The 15,139-nt window shown below is 40.9% G+C and overlaps 1 protein-coding gene across 1 annotated transcript in view; it reads left to right on the plus strand.

Moving 5' to 3' along the window:
* The window catches only part of LOC140076260 (uncharacterized), a 176,152-nt gene that overhangs the window by 5,324 nt on the left and 155,689 nt on the right, over nt 1-15,139 (plus strand). Inside the window, exon 2 of the mRNA XM_072122801.1 lies at nt 4,854-4,922. Within this exon, the coding sequence (XP_071978902.1) occupies nt 4,854-4,922 (69 nt within the window). The remainder of the gene's footprint in view (nt 1-4,853; nt 4,923-15,139) is intronic.

A 15,139-nucleotide genomic window follows, 5' to 3' on the forward strand; every position in this document is an offset into this window, starting at 1 on the left:
GTGTACTATGTGCAGGGTGTGTACTAGGTGCAGTGTGTACTATGTGCAGGGGTTGTACTATGTGCAGTGTGTACTATGTGCAGGGGTTGTACTATGTGCAGTGTCATGTGTACTATGTGCAGGGGGTGTACTATGTGCAGTGTGTACTATGTGCAGGGTGTACTATGTGCAGTGTGTACTATGTGCAGTGTGTACTATGTGCAGGGGTTGTACTATGTGCAGTGTCATGTGTACTATGTGCAGGGTGTACTATGTGCAGGGTGTGTACTATATGCAGGTTGTGTACTATGTGCAGGGGGTGTACTATGTGCAGGTGGTGTACTATGTGCAGGGGGTGTACTGTGTGCAGGGTGTGTACTATGTGCAGGGGGTGTACTATGTGGAGGGTGTGTACTATGTGCAGGGGGTGTACCATGTGCAGGGGGTGTACCATGTGCAGGGGGTATACCATGTGCAGGGTGTGTACTATGTGCAGGGGGTGTACTATGTGAAGTGTGTACTATGTGCAGTGTGTACTATGTGCAGTGTGTGCTATATGCAGTGTGTATTATGTGCAGGGTGTGTACTTTGTGCAGGGGGGTGTACTATGTGCAGGGTGTGTACTATATGCAGTGTGTACTATGTGCAGGGGGTGTACTATGTGCAGGGGGTGTACTATGTGCAGGGGGTGTACTATGTGCAGGGGGTGTACTATGTGCAGGGTGTACTATGTGCAGGGTGTGTACTTTGTGCAGGGGGTGTACTATGTGCAGGGTGTGTACTATGTGCAGGGTGTGTACTAGGTGCAGGGTGTGTACTAGGTGCAGGGTGTGTACTATGTGCAGGGTGTGTATTATGTGCAGGGTGTACTATGTGCAGGGTGTGTACTTTGTGCAGGGGGGTGTACTATGTGCAGGGTGTGTACTATATGCAGGGTGTACTATGTGCAGTGTCCTGTGTGCTATGTGCAGGGTGTACTATATGCAGTGTGTACTATGTGCAGTGTGCTGTGTACTATGTGCAGGGGGTGTACTATGTGCAGTGTGTACTATGTGCAGGGTGTGTACTATGTGCAGGATGTGCAATATGTGCAGGGGGTGTACTATGTGCAGTGTGTACTATGTGCAGGGTGTGTACTAGGTGCAGTGTGTACTATGTGCAGGGGTTGTACTATGTGCAGTGTGTACTATGTGCAGGGGTTGTACTATGTGCAGTGTCATGTGTACTATGTGCAGGGGGTGTACTATGTGCAGTGTGTACTATGTGCAGGGTGTACTATGTGCAGTGTGTACTATGTGCAGTGTGTACTATGTGCAGGGGTTGTACTATGTGCAGTGTCATGTGTACTATGTGCAGGGTGTACTATGTGCAGGGTGTGTACTATATGCAGGTTGTGTACTATGTGCAGGGGGTGTACTATGTGCAGGTGGTGTACTATGTGCAGGGGGTGTACTGTGTGCAGGGTGTGTACTATGTGCAGGGGGTGTACTATGTGGAGGGTGTGTACTATGTGCAGGGGGTGTACCATGTGCAGGGGGTGTACCATGTGCAGGGGGTATACCATGTGCAGGGTGTGTACTATGTGCAGGGGGTGTACTATGTGAAGTGTGTACTATGTGCAGTGTGTACTATGTGCAGTGTGTGCTATATGCAGTGTGTATTATGTGCAGGGTGTGTACTTTGTGCAGGGGGGTGTACTATGTGCAGGGTGTGTACTATATGCAGTGTGTACTATGTGCAGGGGGTGTACTATGTGCAGGGGGTGTACTATGTGCAGGGGGTGTACTATGTGCAGGGGGTGTACTATGTGCAGGGGGTGTACTATGTGCAGGGTGTACTATGTGCAGGGTGTGTACTTTGTGCAGGGGGTGTACTATGTGCAGGGTGTGTACTATGTGCAGGGTGTGTACTAGGTGCAGGGTGTGTACTAGGTGCAGGGTGTGTACTATGTGCAGGGTGTGTATTATGTGCAGGGTGTACTATGTGCAGGGTGTGTACTTTGTGCAGGGGGGTGTACTATGTGCAGGGTGTGTACTATATGCAGGGTGTACTATGTGCAGTGTCCTGTGTGCTATGTGCAGGGTGTACTATATGCAGTGTGTACTATGTGCAGTGTGCTGTGTACTATGTGCAGGGGGTGTACTATGTGCAGTGTGTACTATGTGCAGGGTGTGTACTATGTGCAGGATGTGCAATATGTGCAGGGGGTGTACTATGTGCAGTGTGTACTATGTGCAGGGTGTGTACTAGGTGCAGTGTGTACTATGTGCAGGGGTTGTACTATGTGCAGTGTGTACTATGTGCAGGGGTTGTACTATGTGCAGTGTCATGTGTACTATGTGCAGGGGGTGTACTATGTGCAGTGTGTACTATGTGCAGGGTGTACTATGTGCAGTGTGTACTATGTGCAGTGTGTACTATGTGCAGGGGTTGTACTATGTGCAGTGTCATGTGTACTATGTGCAGGGGGTGTACTATGTGCAGTGTCCTGTGTGCTATGTGCAGGGTGTACTATATGCAGTGTGTACTATGTGCAGTGTCCTGTGTACTATGTGCAGGGGGTGTACTATGTGCAGTGTGTACTATGTGCAGGGTGTGTACTATGTGCAGGGTGTGTACTATGTGCAGGGTGTGTACTATGTGCAGGGGTTGTACTATGTGCAGTGTCATGTGTACTATGTGCAGCGGGTGTACTATGTGCAGTGTGTACTATGTGCAGGGGGTGTACTATGTGCAGGGGGTGTACTATGTGCAGTGGTGTACTATGTGCAGGGGGTGTACTATGTGCAGGGTGTACTATGTGCAGGGGATGTACTATGTGCAGGGTCCTGTGTACTATGTGCAGGGGGTGTGTGTACTATGGGCAGTGTGTACTATGTGCAGGGTGTACTATGTGCAGGGGGTGTGTGTACTATGGGCAGTGTGTACTATGTGCCGGGTGTACTATGTGCAGGGTGTGTGTGTACTATGTGCAGTGTCCTGTGTACTATGTGCAGGGTGTGTACTATGTGCAACGTGTGTACTATGTGCAGTGTGTACTATGTGCTGTGTGTACTATGTGCAGTGTCCTGTGTACTATGTGCAGGGGGTGTGTACTATGTGCAGGGGGTGTACAATGTGCGGGGGGTGTACTATGTGCAGGGTGTGTACTATGTGCAGGGTGTGTACTATGTGCAGGGTGTGTACTATGTGCAGGGGTTGTACTATGTGCAGTGTCATGTGTACTATGTGCAGGGGGTGTACTATGTGCAGTGTGTACTATGTGCAGGGGGTGTACTATGTGCAGGGGGTGTACTATGTGCAGTGGTGTACTATGTGCAGGGGGTGTTCTATGTGCAGGGTGTGTACTATGTGCAGGGTGTGTACTATGTGCAGGGTGTGTACTATGTGCAGGGGTTGTACTATGTGCAGTGTCATGTGTACTATGTGCAGGGGGTGTACTATGTGCAGTGTGTACTATGTGCAGGGGGTGTACTATGTGCAGGGGGTGTACTATGTGCAGTGGTGTACTATGTGCAGGGGGTGTACTATGTGCAGGGGGTGTACTATGTGCAGGGGGTGTACTATGTGCAGTGGTGTACTATGTGCAGGGGGTGTACTATGTGCAGGGTGTACTATGTGCAGGGGATGTACTATGTGCAGGGTCCTGTGTACTATGTGCAGGGGGTGTGTGTACTATGGCAGTGTGTACAATGTGCAGGGTGTACTATGTGCAGGGGGTGTGTGTACTATGGGCAGTGTGTACTATGTGCAGGGTGTACTATGTGCAGGGGGTGTGTGTACTATGGGCAGTGTGTACTATGTGCAGGGGGTGTACTATGTGCAGGGGGTGTGTGTACTATGGGCAGTGTGTACTATGTGCAGTGTGTACTATGGGCAGTGTGTTCTATGTGCAGTGTGTTCTATGTGCAGGGTGTACTATGTGCTGGGTGTACTATGTGCAGGGGGTGTACTATGTGCAGGGTCCTGTGTACTATGTGCAGGGGGTATGTGTACTATGGCAGTGTGTACTATGTGCAGGGGGTGTGTGTACTATGGGCAGTGTGTACTATGTGCAGGGTGTACTATGTGCAGGGGGTGTGTGTACTATGGGCAGTGTGTACTATGTGCAGGGTGTACTATGTGCAGGGGGTGTGTGTACTATGGGCAGTGTGTACTATGTGCAGGGGGTGTACTATGTGCAGGGGGTGTGTGTACTATGGGCAGTGTGTACTATGTGCAGTGTGTACTATGGGCAGTGTGTACTATGTGCAGTGTGTTCTATGTGCAGGGTGTACTATGTGCTGGGTGTACTATGTGCAGGGGGTGTACTATGTGCAGGGTCCTGTGTACTATGTGCAGGGGGTGTGTGTACTATGGCAGTGTGTACTATGTGCAGGGTGTACTATGTGCAGGGGGTGTGTGTACTATGGGCAGTGTGTACTATGTGCAGGGTGTACTATGTGCAGGGGGTGTGTGTACTATGGGCAGTGTGTACTATGTGCAGGGTGTACTATGTGCAGGGGGTGTGTGTACTATGGGCAGTGTGTACTATGTGCAGTGTGTACTATGGGCAGTGTGTACTATGTGCAGTGTGTTCTATGTGCAGGGTGTACTATGTGCTGGGTGTACTATGTGCAGGGTGTGTACTATGTGCAGGGTGCACAAAGAATAATATCTGATATATATATATATATATATATATATATATATATATATATATACTGTATCTCCTGTATACTGTGTGTATATACTGTATTCCTCCTGTATACTGAGTATATACTGTATCTCCTGCATGCTGTGTAAATACTGTATCTCTCCTGTATACTCTGTGTATATAATATATACTTGGTCGCTGTCTCCTTCCTGTTTTCTGGTTTATTTTTGCTGCTTAGAACTGAAAATGAAAGTAAAAAGAAAAACAAACTGCGAAGAGAAGGAGAAGAGAAGAGAAGGATCTACAGGTCAGTGATCAGAGAAATCTATAAAAAGAGGGACACAGGAGCCAAATGTTGTATAGAGAGGAGATCTCATAACTGTATATAGAGAGGAGATCTCATAACTGTATATATAGAGAGGAGATCCCATAACTGTATATAGAGAGGAGATCCCATAACTGTATATATAGAGAGGAGATCCCATAACTGTATATAGAGAGAGGAGATCCCATAACTGTATATAGAGAGGAGATCCCATAACTGTATATAGAGGAGATCCCATAACTGTATATAGAGAGGAGAGATTCCATAAATATATATATAGACGAGATCCCATAACCGTATATAGAGAGAGGAGATCCCATAACTGTATATATAGAGAGGAGATCCCATAACTGTATATAGAGAGGAGATCCCATAACTGTATATAGAGGAGATCCCATAACTGTATATAGAGAGGAGAGATTCCATAACTATATATAGAGAGGAGATCCCATAACTGTATATAGAGAGAGGAGATCCCTTAACTGTATATAGAGAGGAGAGATCCCATAACTGTATATAGAGAGGAAATCCCATAACTATATATATAGAGGAGATCCCATGACTGTATATAGAGAGGAGATCCCATAACTGTATATAGAGAGGAGATCTCATAACTGTATATAGAGAGGAGATCCCATAACTGTATATAGAGGAGATCCCATAACTATATATAGAGAGGAGATCCCATAACTGTATATAGAGAGGAGATCCCATAACTGTATATAGAGAGGAGATCCCATAACTATATATATAGAGAGGAGATCCCATAACTGTATATAGAGAGGAGATCCCATAACTATATATAGAGAGGAAATCCCATAACTGTATATATAGAGAGGAGATCCCATAACTGTATATAGAGAGGAGATCCCATAACTGTATATAGAGAGGAGATCCCATAACTGTATATAGAGAGAGGAGATCCCATAACTGTATATATAGAGAGAGGAGATCCCATAACTGTATATATAGAGAGAGGAGATCCCATAACTGTATATAGAGAGGAGATCTCATAACTGTATATAGAGAGGAGATCCCATAACTGTATATAGAGAGGAGATCCCATAACTGTATATAGAGAGGAGATCCCATAACTGTATATATAGAGAGAGGAGATCCCATAACTGTATATAGAGAGGAGATCTCATAACTGTATATAGAGAGGAGATCCCATAACTGTATATAGAGGAGATCCCATAACTATATATAGAGAGGAGAGATTCCATAACTATATATAGAGAGGAGATCCCATAACTGTATATAGAGAGAGGAGATCCCATAACTGTATATAGAGAGGAGAGATCCCATAACTGTATATAGAGAGGAAATCCCATAACTATATATATAGAGGAGATCCCATGACTGTATATAGAGAGGAGATCCCATAACTGTATATAGAGAGGAGATCTCATAACTGTATATAGAGAGGAGATCCCATAACTGTATATAGAGGAGATTCCATAACTATATATAGAGAGGAGATCCCATAACTGTATATAGAGAGGAGATCCCATAACTGTATATAGAGAGGAGATCCCATAACTATATATAGAGAGGAGATCCCATAACTGTATATAGAGAGGAGATCCCATAACTATATATAGAGAGGAAATCCCATAACTGTATATATAGAGAGGAGATCCCATAACTGTATATAGAGAGGAGATCCCATAACTGTATATAGAGAGGAGATCCCATAACTGTATATATAGAGAGAGGAGATCCCATAACTGTATATAGAGAGGAGATCTCATAACTGTATATAGAGAGGAGATCCCATAACTGTATATAGAGAGGAGATCCCATAACTGTATATAGAGAGGAGATCCCATAACTGTATATAGAGAGGAGAGATTCCATAACTATATATAGAGAGGAGATCCCATAACTGTATATAGAGAGGAGAGATTCCATAACTATATATAGAGAGGGGATCCCATAACTATATATAGAGAGGAGATCCCATAACTGTATATATAGAGGAGATCCCATGACTGTATATAGAGAGGAGATCCCATAACTGTATATAGAGAGGAGATCTCATAACTGTATATAGAGAGGAGATCCCATAACTGTATATAGAGGAGATCCCATAACTATATATAGAGAGGAGATCCCATAACTGTATATAGAGAGAGGAGATCCCATAACTGTATATAGAGAGAGGAGATCCCATAACTGTATATATAGAGAGGAGATCCCATAACTGTATATAGAGAGGAGATCCCATAACTGTATATAGAGAGGAGATCTCATAACTGTATATAGAGAGGAGATCCCATAACTGTATATAGAGAGGAGATCCCATAACTGTATATAGAGAGGAGATCCCATAACTGTATATAGAGAGGAGATGTCATAACTGTATATAGAGAGGAGATCCCATAACTGTATATAGAGAGGAGATCCCATAACTGTATATAGAGAGGAGATCCCATAACTATATATAGAGAGGAGATCCCATAACTGTATATAGAGAGGAGAGATTCCATAACTATATATAGAGAGGAGATCCCATAACTATATATAGAGAGGAGATCCCATAACTGTATATATAGAGGAGATCCCATGACTGTATATAGAGAGGAGATCCCATAACTGTATATAGAGAGGAGATCTCATAACTGTATATAGAGAGGAGATCCCATAACTGTATATAGAGGAGATCCCATAACTATATATAGAGAGGAGATCCCATAACTGTATATAGAGAGAGGAGATCCCATAACTGTATATAGAGAGAGGAGATCCCATAACTGTATATATAGAGAGGAGATCCCATAACTGTATATAGAGAGGAGAGATTCCATAACTATATATAGAGAGGAAATCCCATAACTATATAGAGAGAGGAAATCCCAATACTATATATAGAGAGGAGATCCCATAACTGTATATATAGAGGAGATCCCATGACTGTATATAGAGAGGAGATCCCATAACTGTATATAGAGAGGAGATCTCATAACTGTATATAGAGAGGAGATCCCATAACTGTATATAGAGGAGATCCCATAACTATATATAGAGAGGAGATCCCATAACTGTATATAGAGAGGAGATCCCATAACTGTATATAGAGAGGAGATCCCATAACTGTATATAGAGAGGAGATCCCATAACTATATATAGAGAGGAGATCCCATAACTGTATATATAGAGAGGAGATCCCATAACTGTATATAGAGAGGAGATCTCATAACTGTATATAGAGAGGAGATCCCATAAATGTATATAGAGGAGATCCCATAACTGTATATAGAGAGGAGATCCCATAACTGTATATAGAGAGAGGAGATCCCATAACTGTATATAGAGGAGATCCCATAACTGTATATAGAGAGGAGAGATTCCATAACTATATATAGAGAGGAGATCCCATAACTGTATATAGAGAGGAGATCCCATAACTGTATATAGAGAGGAGATCCCATAACTATATAGAGAGAGGAGATCCCATAACTGTATATAGAGGAGATCCCATAACTGTATATAGAGAGGAGAGATTCCATAACTATATATAGAGAGGAGATCCCATAACTGTATATAGAGAGGAGATCCCATAACTGTATATAGAGAGGAGATCCCATAACTATATATAGAGAGGAGATCCCATAACTGTATATATAGAGAGGAGATCCCATAACTGTATATAGAGAGGAGATCTCATAACTGTATATAGAGAGGAGATCTCATAACTGTATATAGAGAGGAGATCCCATAAATGTATATAGAGAAGAGATCCCATAACTGTATATAGAGAGGAGATCCCATAACTGTATATAGAGAGGAGATCCCATAACTGTATATAGAGAGGAGATCCCATAACTGTATATAGAGAGATGAGAGATCCCATAATTGTATATAGAGAGAGGAGATCCCATAACTGTATATAGAGAGGAGATCCCATAACTGTATATAGAGAGGAGATCCCATAACTGTATATAGAGAGAGGAGAGATCCCATAATTGTATATAGAAAGAGGAGAGATCCCATAATTGTATATAGAGAGAGGAGATCCCATAACTATATATAGAGAGAAGATCCCATAACTGTATATAGAGAAGAGATCCCATAACTATATATAGAGAGGAGATCCCATAACTGTATATAGAGAGGAGATCCCATAACTGTATATAGAGAGGAGATCCCATAACTGTATATAGAGAGAGGAGATCCCATAACTGTATATAGAGAGAGGAGATCCCATAACTGTATATAGAGAGGAGATCCCATAACTGTATATAGAGAGGAGAGATCCCATAACTGTATATAGAGAAGAGATCCCATAACTGTATATAGAGAGGAGATCCCATAACTGTATATAGAGAGGAGATCCCATAACTGTATATAGAGAGAGGAGAGATCCCATAATTGTATATAGAGAGAGGAGATCCCATAACTGTATATAGAGAGGAGATCCCATAACTGTATATAGAGAGGAGATCCCATAACTGTATATAGAGAGGAGATCCCATAACTGTATATAGAGAGAGGAGAGATCCCATAATTGTATATAGAGAGAGGAGATCCCATAACTATATATAGAGAGAAGATCCCATAACTGTATATAGAGAAGAGATCCCATAACTATATATAGAGAGGAGATCCCATAACTGTATATAAAGAGGAGATCCCATAACTGTATATAGAGAGGAGATCCCATAACTGTATATAGAGAGGAGATCCCATAACTGTATATAGAGAGGAGATCCCATAACTGTATATAGAGAGAGGAGATCCCATAACTGTATATAAAGAGGAGATCCCATAACTGTATATAGAGAGGAGATCACATAACTGTATATATAGAGAGGAGATCCCATAACTGTATATAGAGAGAGGAGAGATCTCATAACTGTATATATAGAGAGGAGATCCCGTAACTGTATATAGAGAGAGGAGATCCTTTAACTGTATATAGAGAGGAGATCCCATAACTATATATAGAGAGGAGAGATCCCATAACTGTATATAGAAAGGAGATCCCATAACTGTATATATAGAGAGGAGTGATCCCATAACTGTATATAGAGAGAGGAGATCCCATAACTGTATATAGAGAGAGGAGATCCCATAACTGTATATAGAGAGAGGAGATCCTTTAACTGTATATAGAGAGGAGATCCCATAACTATATATAGAGAGGAGAGATCCCATAACTGTATATAGAAAGGAGATCCCATAACTGTATATATAGAGAGGAGTGATCCCATAACTGTATATAGAGAGAGGAGATCCCATAACTGTATATAGAGAGAGGAGATCCCATAACTGTATATAGAGAGAGGAGATCCCGTAACTGTATATATAGAGAGGAGATCCCATAACTGTATATAGAGAGAGGAGATCCCATAACTGTATATATAGAGAGGAGATCCCATAACTGTATATAGAGAGAGGAGATCCCATAATTGTATATATAGAGAGGAGATCCCATAACTGTATATATAGAGAGGAGATCCCATAACTGTATATATAGAGAGAGGAGATCCCATAACTGTATATAGAGAGAGGAGATCCCATAACTGTATATAGAGAGGAGATCCCATAACTGTATATAGAGAGAGGAGATCCCATAACTGTATATAGAGATAGGAGATCCCATTACTGTATATATATAGAGGAGATCCCATAACTGTATATAGAGAGGAGAGATCCCATAACTGTATATAGAGAGGAGATCCCATAACTGTATATAGAGAGAGGAGATTTCATAACTGTATATATAGAGAGGAGATCCTATAACTGTATATAGAGAGGAGATCCTATAACTGTATATAGAGAGAGGAGATCCCATAACAGTATATAGAGAGAGGAGAGATCCCATAACTGTATATATAGAGAGGAGATCCCGTAACTGTATATAGAGAGAGGGGATCCTTTAACTGTATATAGAGAGGAGATCCCATAACTATATATAGAGAGGAGAGATCCCATAACTGTATATAGAGAGGAGATCCCATAACTGTATATATAGAGAGGAGATCCTATAACTGTATATAGAGAGGAGATCCCATAACTGTATATATAGAGAGGAGAGATCCCATAACTGTATATAGAGAGAGGAGATCCCATAACTGTATATAGAGAGGAGAGATCCCATAACTGTATATAGAGAAGAGATCCCATAACTATATATAGAGAGGAGATCCCATAACTGTATATAGAGAAGAGATCCCATAACTATATATAGAGAGGAGATCCCATAACTGTATATAGAGAGGAGATCCCATAACTGTATATAGAGAGGAGATCCCATAACTGTATATAGAGAGAGGAGATCCCATAACTGTATATAGAGAGAGGAGATCCCATAACTGTATATAGAGAGGAGAGATCCCATAACTGTATATAGAGAGAGGAGATCCCATAACTGTATATAGAGAGGAGAGATCCCATAACTGTATATAGAGAGAGGAGATCCCATAACTGTATATAGAGAGGTGAAATCCCATAACTGTATATAGAGAGAGGAGAGATCCCATAACTGTATATAGAGAGGAGAGATCTCATAACTGTATATAGAGAGGAGATCCCATAACTGTATATAGAGAGGAGATCCCATAACTGTATATAGAGAGGAGATCCCATAACTGTATATAGAGAGAGGAGAGATCCCATAATTGTATATAAAGAGAGGAGATCCCATAACTATATATAGAGAGAAGGTCCCATAACTGTATATAGAGAAGAGATCCCATAACTATATATAGAGAGGAGATCCCATAACTGTATATAGAGAGGAGATCCCATAACTGTATATAGAGAGGAGATCCCATAACTGTATATAGAGAGAGGAGATCCCATAACTGTATATAGAGAGGAGATCCCATAACTGTATATAGAGAGGAGATCCCATAACTGTATATAGAGAGAGGAGATCCCATAACTGTATATAAAGAGGAGATCCCATAACTGTATTTAGAGATAGGAGATCCCATAACTGTATATAAAGAGGAGATCCCATAACTGTATATAGAGATAGGAGATCCCATAACTGTATATAGAGAGGAGATCCCATAACTGTATATAGAGAGAGGAGATCCCATAACTGTATATAAAGAGGAGATCCCATAACTGTATATAGAGATAGGAGATCCCATAACTGTATATAGAGAGGAGATCCCATAACTGTATATATAGAGAGGAGAGATCCCATAACTGTATATAGAGAGGAGAGATCCCATAACTGTATATATAGAGAGGAGATCCCATAACTGTATATATAGAGAGGAGATCCCGCAACTGTATATAGAGAGAGGAGATCCTTTAACTGTATATAGAGAGGAGATCCCATAACTATATATAGAGAGGAGAGATCCCATAACTGTATATAGAAAGGAGATCCCATAACTGTATATATAGAGAGGAGAGATCCCATAACTGTATATAGAGAGAGGAGATCCCATAACTGTATATAGAGAGAGGAGATCCCATAACTGTATATAGAGAGAGGAGATCCCGTAACTGTATATATAGAGAGGAGATCCCATAACTGTATATAGAGAGAGGAGATCCCATAACTGTATATATAGAGAGGAGATCCCATAACTGTATATAGAGAGGAGATCCCATAACTGTATATAGAGAGAGGAGATCCCATAACTGTATATATAGAGAGGAGATCCCGTAACTGTATATAGAGAGAGGAGATCCCATAACTGTATATATAGAGAGGAAATCCCATAACTGTATATAGAGAGGAGATCCCATAACTGTATATAGAGAGAGGAGATCCCATAACTGTATATATAGAGAGGAGAGATCCCATCACTGTATAAAGAGAGAGGAGATCCCATAACTGTATATAGAGAGGAGAGATCCCATAACTGTATATAGGGAGAGGAGATCCCATAACTGTATATAGAGAGAGGAGATCCCATAACTATATATAGAGAGGAGATCCCATAACTGTATATAGAGAGGAGATCCCAAAACTATATATAGAGAGGAGATCCCATAACTGTATATAAAGAGGAGAGATCCCATAACTGTATATAGAGAAGAGATCCCATAACTGTATATAGAGAGGAGATCCCATAACTGTATATAGAGAGGAGATCCCATAACTGTATATAGAGAGGAGATCCCATAACTGTATATAGAGAGAGGAGAGATCCCATAATTGTATATAGAGAGAGGAGATCCCATAACTGTATATAGAGAGGAGATCCCATAACTGTATATAGAGAGGAGATCCCATAACTGTATATAGAGAGAGGAGAGATCCCATAATTGTATATAGAGAGAGGAGATCCCATAACTATATATAGAGAGAAGATCCCATAACTGTATATAGAGAAGAGATCCCATAACTATATATAGAGAGGAGATCCCATAACTGTATATAGAGAGGAGATCCCATAACTGTATATAGAGAGGAGATCCCATAACTGTATATAGAGAGAGGAGATCCCATAACTGTATATAGAGAGAGGAGATCCCATAACTGTATATAGAGAGAGGAGATCCCATAACTGTATATAGAGGAGATCCCATAACTATATATAGAGAGGAGATCCCATAACTGTATATAGAGAGGAGATCCCATAACTGTATATAGAGAGGAGATCCCATAACTGTATATAGAGAGGACATCCCATAACTATATATAGAGAGGAGATCCCATAACTGTATATATAGAGAGGAGATCCCATAACTTTATATAGAGAGGAGATCCCATAACTGTATATAGAGGGGAGATCCCATAACTGTATATATAGAGAGAGGAGATCCCATAACTGTATATAGAGAGAGGAGATCCCATAACTGTATATAGAGAGGAGATCCCATAACTATATATAGAGAGAGGAGATCCCATAACTATATATAGAGAGGAGATCCCATAACTGTATATAGAGAGGAGATCCCATAACTATATATAGAGAGGAGATCCCATAACTATATATAGAGAGGAGATCCCATAACTGTATATAGAGAGGAGATCCCATAACTATATATAGAGAGGAGATCCCATAACTGTATATAGAGAGGAGATCCCAAAACTATATATAGAGAGGAGATCCCATAACTGTATATAGAGAGGAGAGATCCCATAACTGTATATAGAGAAGAGATCCCATAACTGTATATAGAGAGGAGATCCCATAACTGTATATAGAGAGGAGATCCCATAACTGTATATAGAGAGGAGATCCCATAACTGTATATAGAGAGAGGAGAGATCCCATAATTGTATATAGAGAGAGGAGATCCCATAACTGTATATAGAGAGGAGATCCCATAACTATATATAGAGAGGAGATCCCATAGCTATATATAGTAGAGATATATAGAGAGAGGAGAGATCCCATAACTGTATATAGAGAGAGGAGAGATCCCATAACTGTATATAGAGAGGAGAGATCCCATAACTGTATATAGAGAGAGGAGAGATCCCATAATTGTATATAGAGAGAGGAGATCCCATAACTATATATAGAGAGAAGGTCCCATAACTGTATATAGAGAAGAGATCCCATAACTATATATAGAGAGGATATCCCATAACTGTATATAGAGAGGAGATCCCATAACTGTATATAGAGAGGAGATCCCATAACTGTATATAGAGAGAGGAGATCCCATAACTGTATATAGAGAGGAGATCCCATAACTGTATATAGAGAGGAGATCCCATAACTGTATATAGAGAGAGGAGATCCCATAACTGTATATAAAGAGGAGATCCCATAACTGTATTTAGAGATAGGAGATCCCATAACTGTATATAAAGAGGAGATCCCATAACTGTATATAGAGATAGGAGATCCCATAACTGTATATAGAGAGGAGATCCCATAACTGTATATAGAGAGAGGAAATCCCATAACTGTATATAAAGAGGAGATCCCATAACTGTATATAGAGATAGGAGATCCCATAACTGTATATAGAGAGGAGATCCCATAACTGTATATATAGAGAGGAGAGATCCCAAAACTGTATATAGAGAGGAGAGATCCCATAACTGTATATATAGAGAGGAGATCCCATAACTGTTTATATAGAGAGGAGATCCCGTAACTGTATATAGAGAGAGGAGATCCTTTAACTGTATATAGAGAGGAGATCCCATAACTATATATAGAGAGGAGAGATCCCATAACTGTATATAGAAAGGAGATCCCATAACTGTATATATAGAGAGGAGAGATCCCATAACTGTATATAGAGAGAGGAGATCCCATAACTGT

Source organism: Engystomops pustulosus, chromosome 8 (genome assembly GCF_040894005.1).
Source record: "Engystomops pustulosus chromosome 8, aEngPut4.maternal, whole genome shotgun sequence".
Taxonomy (NCBI): domain Eukaryota; kingdom Metazoa; phylum Chordata; class Amphibia; order Anura; family Leptodactylidae; genus Engystomops; species Engystomops pustulosus.